This window comes from Ochotona princeps, chromosome 5, assembly GCF_030435755.1.
Source record: "Ochotona princeps isolate mOchPri1 chromosome 5, mOchPri1.hap1, whole genome shotgun sequence".
Classification (NCBI taxonomy): Eukaryota; Metazoa; Chordata; class Mammalia; order Lagomorpha; family Ochotonidae; genus Ochotona; species Ochotona princeps.
Window position 1 is genome coordinate 50,961,110 of NC_080836.1, and position 14,002 is coordinate 50,975,111.

At 41.9% G+C, this 14,002-nt stretch overlaps 1 protein-coding gene across 2 annotated transcripts in view; it reads right to left on the reverse strand.

Annotated features, from left to right (window-relative positions):
• Positions 1-291: 291 nt before the first annotated feature.
• TLK1 (tousled like kinase 1) overlaps positions 292-14,002 on the reverse strand; it is a 150,594-nt gene continuing 136,883 nt past the window's right edge. For both annotated transcript variants that reach the window (XM_058664620.1, XM_058664619.1), the window contains exons 13-21: positions 13,630-13,727; positions 12,057-12,138; positions 6,326-6,417; positions 6,160-6,249; positions 5,671-5,840; positions 5,327-5,462; positions 4,030-4,141; positions 3,013-3,120; positions 292-1,393 (exon numbers count right to left, since the gene is read on the reverse strand). In XM_058664620.1, the coding sequence (XP_058520603.1) occupies positions 1,217-1,393; positions 3,013-3,120; positions 4,030-4,141; positions 5,327-5,462; positions 5,671-5,840; positions 6,160-6,249; positions 6,326-6,417; positions 12,057-12,138; positions 13,630-13,727 (1,065 nt within the window). In that variant the 3' untranslated portion in view covers positions 292-1,216. The remainder of the gene's footprint in view (positions 1,394-3,012; positions 3,121-4,029; positions 4,142-5,326; positions 5,463-5,670; positions 5,841-6,159; positions 6,250-6,325; positions 6,418-12,056; positions 12,139-13,629; positions 13,728-14,002) is intronic.

The following is a 14,002-nucleotide window of genomic DNA, read 5'->3' on the forward strand; positions in this document are numbered from 1 at the left end:
ATAAGAACCTTCTGGAAATGTAGAGTAACCATGAACAATTTATAAATCTAGTATCTATGTGCTCCACAGCCCTAGAGCCAACAGACTGATCTAAGGAACTTGTATTTCTACATGCCTTGATGGTTAATGAAAGCCTGCTTTAAGATCTCCATCACGTAGTCAATTAGAACCTGCAAGGAGTTCATTCATTTTTTTTTTTGTTTTTGTTTTTTTTTTTTTTTTTTAGCAAAGAAGCAACATCATTTAGCAGCAATTAAAGCGCCTTCAAGAAGACTTAAAAAAAATACAATATCCAATTAGAAAAGCCATATTTTTAAACATTTGTACAAGAATAAGCTGCTGAAACTTAGTAATTGAAATATGACACCTGTACAGTAATTTACAATAGAGTGAGAAGGGAATTTATCATTATCCTGCATAGAACTAGTCTGCATTTGGTTACATACTGTCACTTGTTTTAATGAACAAGGCCTGGTAACAAAAGAAAAATACCTGTTGGCAATTCAAACATGTTGAAATCACTAGAGATGTCATAATTCAGTGAATTCAACTGACTTCCAAACACGCAGCTGATTTTGTCAAAGGTGGAGAGTATCTAAGAATAACAGCTCTCCCTTTAATATAACCAGTGGGAAAAAAGGACAAGTGGGGGTTTCGAGGTACAACTTGGTAAAAGCCAGAACAGGCAAAGGACAAAGACTAACTTTGTCCAGAGTCTCTCACATTCTGCACTGTAAAACACAACCGTCACCGTCACTCAGTTCTTACTTTGGTCTCAGCAGGTGAACTGCCAAATGCTGAAGAATGTATCCAGGCACTGTAGTTCTTGTGTTAGAAATGTCTCATTTTTCCCCCCATGTGTTTTTAAATAATGAAAAACTACCCTTCATATTAGAACTCTCTAGTAACAATCAAATGTATTTAAGTACTATAAACGTTATTTACAATGTTCCCCCAGATTAACAGGAAAGCCAGGTTTTCTTGTGTCTTCACATGGCCTTCCTGTGTCTGCAACAGGCAGTCTCCCTGTGCTGCTCACGGTGGATGCTGGGAAGTGTATGCTCGGTCATCCATGATCCACTCTCACAAATGACGCTGTCAAGACACGGTTCTTAACCAGGTCTCATGTGGAAATAAAGACAGTGCTCAAATGCTTTCAAACGCAAGTGTGCATCTGGAAGCATTCCAAAGATCCTATGCCAACTTTGGAGGAGAGTCAGTAAGTAATTATGCTTGAAGAAGGGGGTGTCGGGGATGCTGTCAGCCCAGCCATGTGCAGGTTTCCTGAAGAATTCGATCTTCTCATGTGTGGGAGGAGGTATGGGTCATTTGCCAGTTGGTGCACGTCAAATCGATCTTCTTTTCGATATGCCAAACAGCGTCTTATAAAGGCCTGTATGAGAAAAGAAAAAGTTTCTTAAAACTGTAGCCTTAGGGTTTTTGTTTACTAGATTACTACTGTTCAAAAGGCCAAGGAACACAATCTTTAATCTTCTTAAATCGGTTTTACATAAAAGGGTCTTCATGAAGATTATAAAAATGGGGATTTTGGAAAAAAAACCTTCATGACCATCAAATTTGGGGGCATTAAAATAAACTCATCCTGATTCTATTTTCCATGAACTCTCTGAAGTCCTGGACTTCATGTATAAATTTCTGGACACTAGCTTTAAAATAAACCATTTAAGTATGGCATGTCTTTAGAAGCATACACAAATTATCTATGTAACTGGCAACCTGAGTCTGGCTCAGGCCCCATCCAGGATACCTATGTTAGGACTGCCCTAACAGTGACTGCTATTTCTGCATCTCCAGGGTCTGGCCTGTTCGTGTGTAAGGCCAGCACCATGCTGTAGTGGATTGGGGGCACTACTTTGAGTCCCAGCTGTTCTACTTCCCTTCCAGCTAAGCAGCAGAAGACGGTATGGCCATTTGGGGAGTGAGCCAGTGCATGGAAAATGTTTCTCAATCTCTCCTCTCTGTAAATGTAAATTTCAAATAAAATTTAACCTTAAAAGAATTTTATTTGAAATGCAAAGAGATTTTTCCATTCACTGGCACACCCCTCAGATGACCACCAACCATCACAGCACAAAGCTGGGTTAGAAGCTGCAGGGCCCAACTTGGCATGTGACTATGGGATGCAGGCTTTCCACGTGGTAGCTTAACCCAATGCATCACAGTGCCCCTCATGTGCCTGGCTTGTTCTGCTCAGGACTGAAGCTGTGAACTTCACCTTTTTTTCTTTGGGAGTGGGAGAGCAAATGTAACCGTTTATATAAGTAACTTCTTTCTCATGTGTAATGAAAGAAATTACAGATAGATACTTGTCTAAGAGTTCAACTACATTAATCATTTTGTATTTTCCTTTAAATTATAAATTAGTGTAGTTGTTTATTAATATTGATTTAAAGCAAAAAAAGCCCATTCTAGATTAGGGGAAATCACTGACAAAGATGTACACGGTAGCTCTTACTTTTTTTTTTTTTTTTTTTGCAGACAGAAGTTTGGTTTTTTTATTAATTATTTTGCATTATGTGACAGTTTCATAGGCTCTGGGAATCCCCCCACCCCTCCCCACGCCCCTCCCCCCTGGTGGATTCCTCCACCTTGTTGCAGTATTACAGTTCAAATTCAATCAAGATGCTTGACAGAAGTTTATTTGCAAAGGGACCAGGTGAGCAGGGAAGGGGAAGCACCTCCTGAGAGAAAGCCGGGAGATGGGGTGCCTCTCAAACGAGGAGGGAGAGAGACACCAGGGAGCACTTAATATTCGTAGAAAACATTGGTGAAATCCATGCATAATTGGTCACAATATGCATATTTCATGAGATTTGATTTTAAAATACTGTCTGTACGGACAAGGGGCTGGCTCCCCAGCCACATTCCTTCTGCCGCCTCAGAGCCTTGCTCTGGGAACTTGGCTTGCATTGTGTACTACTAAGGACTTACTGTGCTACAAACACAACTGATGAAAGGAAAGGCAATGTGTAAGACTTCTGAACTTAGTACCTTGGCTTCGCTGCTGACAACTGGCTTCACAGGGAACTGAACTTCTGTGGCTTTTAATATTGTATTTTCTTGAAGAATGTCTTGCTGAGATTGATTGTGACCAAATGGCTTTTAAAAAAGGGAAAAAGATACCAAAATTAACATCACAAAATGTACAGATACATATATAAAATCAGTGACTTGTGCTTTAAAATCCCATCCTGTGTTGTTTGGACAGCAGGCAGAGAGCAACTAGCTAACCAGCACACGGAGGAAATAGAAGACTGTCGTCACAAGGCAAGTAAATTACAAGCATGAACTGCAATGTAAACTTTATTTTCCAATCAAACTCCACTTATGTATTTCAGAGTCAATTGTATCCAAGCCCAAGCTCAGGTGGGAGAGCACAGGGCTCACTGACGGGAGGCTGGGTTGGTCCTCTCATGCTGCCCGTCCACTGACAGCAATGGCCAGGCAGGCACGTGGACGAGCATATCCGCAGCGGTTCGCCCTTCACTGTCTGACATTCAAGAGAAATTGGGGAGGAATTTCCCTGAGGCTACAGCGGGAGGTTTAAAGAAATAGAGTGCCCAGCGTGTTGGCCTAGCAGCTGAAGTCCTTGCCTTGCACAAGCTGGGATCCCATGTGGGTACCGATTTTAATCCTCACGGCCCCGCTTCCCATCCAGTTCCCTGCTTGTGGCCTGGGAAAGCTCTGGGACCCTGTTCCCACATGGGCGACCTGGAAGAGGCTCCAGCCATTACAGCCACTTGGGGAGTGGATCAACGGATGGAAGATCTTCCTCTCTGTATATCTGACTTTGCAATATAAATATATATTTTTTAAGTATAGAGAATGGAGGGTGTTGAGGTGTTTGACCCTAGTCTTCTGATTAAGAAGAGAATGTTTATTAAGAGCAAAATAGTTTCCATGCATAGATACTGCAGGAGGAAAGGCTTTCCATGGAAGGTTCTAAATTTACATTTAAGAGGAGAAAACACTTCACTTCTCTCTGTAAGCTGAGCTGATAGAACTTACCTTTCTACCATAGAGACACTGGAAGAAGATGACCCCAACTGACCACACGTCAACCTTGTTGGAAATCTTGGGCGGCTCTTTTCCAACTACAAAGCACTCAGGAGGTAAATACCTAGTTTGGGCAATAAAAAGGAAAAGATATAACAACCCCTATTTTTAAAACCTTGTAAAACAGTGTATCACTTTTATTAAGTGTGTATTTTGGAACAGGTGTAATTGAAAGACTCTGAAATAGTAGGCACATCATCTCTAAGCTAAAGGATGTAAGGTGGAAAAACAAGTCCACTGCTACGTAGAGGATAATTACATTTGAGACCCGAGAAAGAGTGACCTTTTTTTTCCACATGATACAAATACTTTGTCTCTTGGAATCAAAGATAATTCTTTCTGCACAGCCCCTAATGGAAACTTCCCGGTCTTACACCCTCCCCAGTAGGAGAGCAAGTGGTAATGCCATGGTGAAGACATGAGGCTCACGGGGCCAGCATTCTGCCAGCAACTGGAACACAGTCAACAGACCAAGAACTGACTGACAATGATGATTTCCAGGGTGACTGCTGGTTTGAACTGTTAAGTTTTCTCAACATTGTGGGGAATCCCACATTATTTTATTCCTGTTCCTTGGAACTGCCACAAGCAGAATCTGAAACCTTAACATTAACTCCCACTCTTTGAAAATATTTTTTCAGATCAATGGAATTTTGTGGAACTAGCAAACATTCCAGAACATGAGGAAACATAAGCCCCATATATGTGTGTGTCAGTTCTGCTCAATGAAGTTGGGGACACTTATCTCCCTATTAGTTTCGTTTCTTCTGGTAAACTCATATTCTGAAAGTAGTCAATTCGTATCAATGTGGTTTTCGTCAACACCTCGGTATGCTGAAGGGATGGCATTCATTTAGATGTACCATTATCTCAGGTATTTGAGCATCTATGCCACATTTATGCCATAACCCACAAGATCTACAGCCATAAAACATCCACAGAGAAAGCTTGACAGGCTGGCTTGGAATAATTAATGTAAGTATTTGGATCCATCATAAACATTATTCTAGCACTGGGGAAAAAAAATTCCTCAGTTTTTCATAGGAGTTTCTGTGACTGGTTGGTACTAAAGTTAACTGTTAATGTCAAGTCCCTGAATTCTTGCTAGTTTGTAGATATTTGTGGTTAAGCATAGATGAAAGAAGGGGACTAACCGTGGTGGTCTCCTTCAGCTCAGAGGCTCCACGTAAATGCTCATCAAATGCTAGGCACCAGTCTAGATAACTGCTCTTTGTGATCCAACACTTACCAGTATGTGCCTGCGCCTTGGGAAGTGAGGTCCATTCCGTCTACACCGTAGCTATCATCATCCATAATCTTGGACAGGCCAAAATCAGTGATTTTGATTTCTCCACATGCTGTTCCATCTACCAAGAGGATGTTTCCTAAGATTTTTAAAGTGATATGTGAAAAAACATTTTTATCTTCTTGGAAGTAAAATGAATGTAGTGATGTAATAAAATGACTTTTTACTCTATCAGCATCCCACTCAGGTTTTAAAAACTACACCAAAAGCCACATTTAAGGTAACTTAAATGCCTTTAGAAACTATATTCCTTGGAACTTGTAAGAGTTATTTGACATGTAAGTTACCTGGCTTAAGATCGTAATGTATAATAGGGGGTTTGATCTCGTTGAGATATCTTAGTGCATTCACAATCTGCATTACAATAGATCTAGCTTCTTTCTCTGACATTAACTTATGTTGCTTCAGATAGAAATCCAAGTCATTTCCTTCACAGAATTCTAGCACTGTACAAAATCTGTAATGGAGAGAAATCAATTAGACGTAAACTTTATCCTGCAGTTCAGAATCACAACAGAGGATATTATGACCCTGACAGCTAGGGCAAGCAACAGCCAGTCTGACAGGCCTTCCATCTGCTGGGGCTTACACGCCTGCAGAAGCCACAAGACCAGGAGGTATCACGGGCTCGCCACATTGGTGGTGAGATGTGAGCCTGACCTGCTGGCTCCTTGAGTGGACTGGACCCAGCAGGAAGCCAGGACGTGGGCATCCCTAACAGCTTCCTCACGATGGCACCAAGTGCCCACCCAAGCATGTCCTCATTATTCACTTACGTATCTGTATCCAAGGAGAAATAATCATAGAGTTTAACTATCCTGGGGTGATCCAGTTCTTTGTGTATTCTATACTCTCTGCAGGCATGTCTACAAGAAGACAGAGTATTAATTCTCCATGACCATTAAAAAGTCAATGTATAAACCATAAAGTTTTAATATTTACTTGTGGTAGTTTTCTTTTTTCTCATCTCTCCAGCTTTTATTAAGCTGATGGATCTTCACAGCAGCATATCTTTGTTCATAAAGGTCAAAAGCCTGAGGATTCAAGGCAAAAAACAGTTATGAGCCTTGGCCAATGGATAGCTGAAGAGACTTCCTTGTTTTGGTGATGTTTTTTGCAATAATATAGAATTACAGTAAACACTAACTTTTTATGATCATCTCTAATAAGACTATACACAGCTCACACACATGATCAGAGGCTGGATCTAAAACTCCAGAGTGATAAATCAGAGAATGAGTTTTTATAATCAAGTATAAATTGTAACAAAGTTATTCTTCAACACTGACTTCCTCTAACAGTACTAGCAAGCAGCCAGGAAAACAAATGGCTGAATTATTTTAAATGTTCACTATTTTCATCTATTTGAAAGGTACAAGGAGGAAGAGAGATTAATCTTCCACTTGCTGGTTCACTTTCCAGATGTCCACAACAACCAGGACTAGACCAGGCCACAGCCAGGAGCTCAAATTCCACTCTGACCTTCCAGACAGGCGGGAGGGCCCAAGCACTGGAACCACCAGCTGCTGCCTCCCTGGATACACTAAGGGTTAGATCAGAAGCGGAGGAAGGAGGATGCCATGGGCTCGCCACTGGAGCTTCTATGCCATAATGTCCATTCCTATAACATTTTTTGGGGGGTTGGATAAGCCTTTAAAAATCTTCTCCCAATATTTTCTATTTTTTTAAAAATTGTCCAACTACTGAAAGTCTACATGGTTATGAACAGCAGTATAACAAATCCTTAGGAATTCATCATCCAGTTTAAACTGCGATTATTCTGTGCTAGATTCATCTATTTCCTACTACCCCTACGTCCTACTTTGCCATTAGCCCTGGATTATTTTCAAAACAAATCTTGGACAACAGATCATCTCACAAATTCTTCAATGTTTCTAAGAGATGACAGAAGCCTAAAGGAAAAAGCCATTATGAACTGCACTGATATTTCTTACTCTCAATATCCAATGTGCCTTCAAATTTCCCTGGCTGCCTCAAATGACTAACCCCAAATCCTATTATATTTAACCCACTGTAGTTTAGACACAAAAGTAGCCATTTAAAATTTTGCTTATATATTCAGTAAAAAGAATCTCCACTCTCCAACCATTCTCTCCCTATCAAGTTAACCTAAAGCAAGCAGCCAACACTGTAAAGTGACTGCTTTGCTACAGAATCATAAAAGCATGAAATCAGACTTGCTATAGGATGAAGTAGTCGATAATATTCTCTCAGGTCCTGCTTCCCTTTGTGCAGACAGAAACTCAGTCTATCTTACTAAGCTACAGTGAAGAGGATTAAATGGGATACAGCACAAGACATTTAGAAAACAAGCCTCACAGAAAAAAACCCAACAAAGATTAGCTAATTACTATTATTGAGTGTTAAGTTTAAAGAAACAGAAAAGAAGTATATTTAAGACAAAAAAGCCAATAAGCTTATGAGGAATAAAATTCACAGGCAATCACAAAGCACAAGAAAAATTCCCAGTATACTACTACCAAGCTACTTAAGTGTTGATTTTGGTGAACTAGAGATAACACATTTTCCTCCCAACATCACGTGAGTATGGCTGAGTCTTTCTACAAGGACTGCATAACTATAGTCTGATAGTAATCAGTGAGCAACTGGTTTGAAATTTTCTATCCCGGTGTAAGATTAAATTCTTTATATCTTGACTTACAACTTGCTTTTTAAATTTTCCAATGCAGTGGGCCTTGATAAAAGAGGTCAAAGAGAACTGTTTCTAAGTTTTAGCTGATGCAGAAGTCAGCACATATTCCAATTTGTCCATAAAAGTCCTGCCCACGGGGGTACCACTGGGCAGTGGCAGAGGGCTGTCTTGGAAGCCTGTAAGAGGCTCAGCTCAGCCTAGCACCTTCTGAGTGGATGCTAGCCTTACTACTGGTGATTTTTAGATTTCACTTAGTTTTATTTTTTATTTTTTTATTTTTTAAGATTTTATTACAAAGTCAGATATACAGAGAGGAGGAGAGACAGAGAGGAAGATCTTCCATCCGATGATTCACTCCCCAAGTGAGCCGCAATGGCCGGTGCTGCGCTGATCCAAAGCCGGGAGCCAGGAACTTCTTCCAGGTCTCCCACGCGGGTGCAGTGTCCCAATGCATTGGGCTGTCCTCGACTGCTTTCCCAGGCCACAAGCAGGGAGCTGGATGGGAAGTGGAGCTGCTGGGATCAGAACCGGCGCCCATATGGGGTCCTGGCATTGAAGGCGAGGACTTTAGCCGCTGGGCCCAGATTTGACTTAGTTTTAAACCCAAGGTAAATTATATTATTTCCCTGCCCCTAAACCTTGTGGTCTTTAAGCAAACTTCTACCATTATCATATTCAACTGTGTGCCTTAGGATCAGGTAAAATCAGAAATAGGAATTGAAAGAGACCTTAAAGATACTGATGATGCATGAGCTGGGAAGGCACAGGATGCCTAATGTTGTCCAAGTTAAACAGTTTATGGCTGAACCAAGTAAGAATTTGGGGGGACTGGCACTGCCTGAAGTGCCAGGGTCCCATATGGGTGCTGGTTCAAGTCCCTGCTGCTCCACTTCTGATCCAGTTCCCTGTTGTTATGCCTGAAAAGGCAGCAGAACCCTGTACCCGTGAGGGAGAAGCGGATGAAGCCCCCGGCTCAGCGCAGCCAGCCCCAACTGTTGCAAACATCTGGGGAGTTAACCAGTAGATGGAAGATGTCCCTCCCTCTCTTTGCGTGACTGCCTTTCAAATAAACAAAAATAAATCTTAAAAAAAATTTTAAAAATTGACATTCTCTGAATCCAAATCTCATCATCTTCCCTAAAGTTGGAACTAAGAAATAGTTGAATATTCCTTGACTGACTAAACAGGGAAAATTTCCAGTAATAATCACATTAATTTATATTTACTAAGCATTAATGTACCGGTGATACTTCAGTTAATCATTACGGTGGGCCTGTAGGGTAGGTACTGTTACACTCCAAGAAGGAAGGAGTGAAGCAGAGCTTTAACCAACATGCCCAAGTTTATTCAGTCATCTGGGCCTGGTGCTGTGTGGCACAGCACGTTAACCCTAGAAGAAGCTCCTGAGTCTAGCTCAGCCCGTGCCTGGCTCTTGTGGCCATCTCGGGGATGGACCGTATCTCTGCCTCTCCCTATCTGTTAACTTTGACTCTCCAATAAACAAATCTCTTTGTTTTTAAACAGAATCAAAGCTTCGGGGCCAGTGCCATGACATTATCATTGGGATCCCACATGGGCATCACTTCAAGTCCTGGTTGCTACCCTTCCCATCCAGCTCCCTGCTTGTGGCCTGGGAAAGCAGTCGAGGACGGCCCAAAGCTTTGGGACCCTGTTCCTGCGTGGGAGACCTGGAAGAAGCTTCTGACTCCTGGCTTTGGGTCAGCTCAGCTCTGGCCACTGTGGTGTGAACCAGAGAAGAAAGAGCTCTCTCTGGCTCTCCTCTTAACTCTGCCTTTCAAATAAAAATAAATCTTAAAAAGAATCAAAGCTGTTAACTAGTAACTAAAAGGCTATATAATGAAGCACAAAGTAGCACAGGTGGGAAAGCAGCAGAGGATGGCCCCAAGCCTTGGAACCCTGTACCCACAAAAATGGGAAGAAGCTCCTGGCTCCTGGGTTCAGATCAGCTCGGCTCGGCTCAGCTCAGCTCTGGCCTTTCCGGCTACTTGCAGAGTGAGTGAACCAGCAGACGAAGATCCATCTTTCTGTCCTGTGTAAATCTGCCTTTAAGAAAGATACATTTAAAAAAAAAAAAAACAAGAAGCAGCAGCAAACAGCACTTGGGATACCCACAAGCTGGTATCAGAGTTCCTGGGTTTGAGTTTTGGCTGTACTCTCAATTCCTGCTGCCTGCTGGCAGGTGGCAGTGCCAAACTCCTGGTTTGATTTTGCCCAGGCCTGGCAGATACAGGCATCTGGGAGGTCAATCAAGTGAACCAGAGATCCCTCAGTTTCTGTTTCTCAGATACATTTTAATATCCAACAGATATTCAAAAATATAAAACAAGTTAACTGGCAGCCCAAATAAGCTCTAAAGGCGATGCAGTGATCCGGGAAGCTTCTGGGGAACCTGCAGCTAAGCCGATAGGATGACGTTCCACATGACTTCAACCTGAGAGCACAGGAGAAGCTCCCAGGGTCACAGAACAAGGCAGACAACCAGACTGCCTTTCAAAAAAGCCCTCTTGAACTGGAGCACCCAGTGACCTGGGGGGAGTTGATGCTCCGGAGAAGGGCATGAATCGCCTGAAGTGGGCAGCTGTGTAAGCAGAGCGAGACAAGAGGGCTGAGGGCTGCACTTAGTAGAGGGAAACGGTGTTGGCGACAGTGGGCACCACAGGTGCACCTGGGGAACAGAACTGAGGGCTGGGAGGAATGAAGGAAGGTTCTAGCACTTCTCAGAATCCAGGCAGGTGAAGGCAGCGCCACACCAAGTGAGGCAGCAGTCTCCGAGGAGGGGGTTTTCAAGAAGAGGAAGAGAACTGCTACTTCCACAGGAATTTTCAATGCCTTTGAAACACCCACTGGCAGTCAGTCATGTACAAAAACAGGAAGGGCACTTGTATGGCAAAGTGGGACACAAAGATGGCAAAAAGTCTGAGGAGAAGTGGAAGTAAAAAAATTATTTCGGAGTAAAAATGTTTTGAAAATTTCATGAAGCAAGGAAGCCTTTGAAAAGTTCATGGGAAACAAATATTCTGGAAAACAACAACAGCAACAACAATGAACTCCATGACTTCAAAAGTCTATACTTAAATAAACTTAGGTTTTCATGCTATGTTTCTATGAAATTTTCAAAGTACTTTGTGTGTAAATGTGGTTTAACCTGGGGTGGAAGCAGATGGTAACTTGGTTAATTAAAGTTGATTAAAAATCTAAATGAATTAAAAAGTTGAAAAGTGAAAAAATCTTCTAAATTGACAATATAGAGTAAGAACTTCAGAAACAATGTAGGGTTGGAGCTGTGGCACAGAGAGTAAAACCTCCACCTACAGCAGTGGCATCCCGCATGCCAAGAGCTGGTCCAGTCCTAGCTGCTCATAAGAGCCAGCGCCCTGTGGATGTGCTTGGGAAAGCAGCAGATGCCCCAAGTGCATGGGACACTGCAGGAGATGCCAAAGAAAAGCCTGGCTCCAGACTGGCCCGGCCCTGGCTGCTGCTGCCATTTGGGGAGTGAGTGAGCAGATCAAGACCTCTGTCTTTCCCCCCTCCCTCTCTTCTGTTTCTACCTTTCGAATACATAAATAGATCCTTCTTTTAAAGATACAATATAAAGTAAAAGAAAAGTATAAAACAACAAACACAATGAATAAAAAGCAATGGCTTTAAAGTATACATAGATTTGGGTAAATTTTAGTCATGTCAAAACTACAGACCTATTTAGATTAAGGGCACAATCAATGAATTCCACAATGCCCTGCATTAAGTGGCAAGCTTCCCATCTTGATTCAGAAGGATGTAACTAACTACAACCGGGCTGCTATTAGAAAGTGGCCACGAAATATCAAAGGGACTGTGCAAGTGCAAGGACTGTCCTTAGCGATAAAAGAATGTTAAGTCACAGCAAGAAGAGGACATAAAACCAAACACAAGTATTTCTTAACTCCATTGTAGCCTACATCACTGTATTGTACTGCAAACAGAATAAATTCACATTACCTTATAAACTTCACTGAAACCGCCTCTACCAAGCAGATGAAGTAATAAATATCTTTCATTTAACGTTGGGTGATCTTTGAACCTTAAGGGTGGGTTAAAACAAACAAAAACAAGTATGTTGAAAACAACTCTTTGAAGTTTCATTTTTCCCCCATACTCCTCGGTATTTTCTTCCTCAGACACTCTAGCGTTAATTTTTAAAATTCTATTAAGTATTTCATTCTCCAATTTATGTGCAGGTCTACCATTTATCTTAAGGCTTTGAGCTTATCTGTGATAGCTGAATATTCAGGTTCAGGGATCAACCACAGCACTTTCACAAAGGCATTGTCTACCCAGCAGGAACCGCTGCTCCTAGGAAAGCTGATCTCCTGCACTGGGAGTTACGCTTAACCAAGGTTTTATGGTACTGACATACAATTAAAAATAATCACATTTACAAACTGGCTCTTACCCATCATTAATTAAACCTTCTGGTCTTTGAACTATGAAATAAAACTATAATCACCAACTTAAAAAGGTTGAAAATCATTTAGACAACAGTCCTGTTATTCACCACTTAATATAGACTGGCATATATTAAGCGCTTCCATGTGATGTGGTGAATCACTTCATTCAACATCCAGAAACATCCTTTTACTAAGACACATTTTATAACACAAAATTGCCACTTCCATTTGAAATATATATTCATACATATTTTTTCCAGGCTGATGGACTGAGAGTAGGGGAGCCAGACTTGAACTGGCATGCAGTAGGGAAGCCAGCATTGCAACTGGCAGCTTAACTTGCAGCTCCACAACACCAGCCTAAGACTTCAAATTCATAACTTACAAGTCATGAAGCTTTAAGTAATATAACTAGTCTTAAGAGGCCTAGACATATTTACGCTGATTAAATCCAAGGAATGCCATCTTCCTGCCCCTTAAAGTATTTTAAAAATTCCTTTAACCTGAACTACCTATGGCATTCATTTTGATAACCTGAGACTAGGAACAGAGACTATAATTTGTATTTTTCCATTTCTTCCAAAATTCTTCCATAATGCTAGACATATGGCATAGCTGGGATAACTTCACTGCTGTAACAGTGACGTTGGTATTCAGTCAGCAAATATTTACAGGCCAGTCCCTGGTGTAGGTTCTGGGGATGCAGGTAAGAACAAAACTAAGTCCCTCCTCCCAGGAAGCTGACAGGCAGCGACATCTGCATTGCCACGGTCACGCCTGCTCTGGGGGACACAGGGAAAGGACCCTGGCAGGAGGCATGGGCTGAGGCAGCTCCTGCTGGGTCAGGCAAGGTGGCCTGAGCGCAGGCTCACCAGATAATACCTAAGGTGGAACAAGGACTGAGCCCCTCAGGTATCTGCAGGAACACCACAAGAGGACCACAAGCCTTGGGACGGATGCACGTGTCTGAGGCAGCCAGGGGTGTGAGCTTGAGAAGGGCCTCTGGGTCCCTGCGTGTGGACATGCCAGGAAAGGGCATATAAGCTTCGTGTTTCCACGGCGGGGAGGACACAGACAGGCTGGCTTTTCTCAAGTACAACTGCGAAACACAAACCATGACTTACTGTGAATTATCTTCGTTGTTTATTCTTTTGAGCTCTCGTATATGGAGATTTCTAACTCTTTCCAAACGTTCCAGTTCTGCCTGGATCTCTGCCTCTTCCTGAAAATGAAGAGAGGGGACTATAACAAGCTCAATTTATTTGTGATATAAAAAGCTATTTTTAGCCATGCCTCAAAAATTTTTTGGCAGTGATGGAAAGAAGAATGTAATATAAAATACCACTGCGCTTAGAGACCAAATCTCTTTTCAATTCCTGAAAGAGGGAAAGAGGTAGGGCAAAGCCTATTCCATGAAATCATCTGTCACGTAAAAACCTGTACCTAATGAGATGTTGGGCTTCATTCTCTAACGACATACATGAAATGCATTTTTAT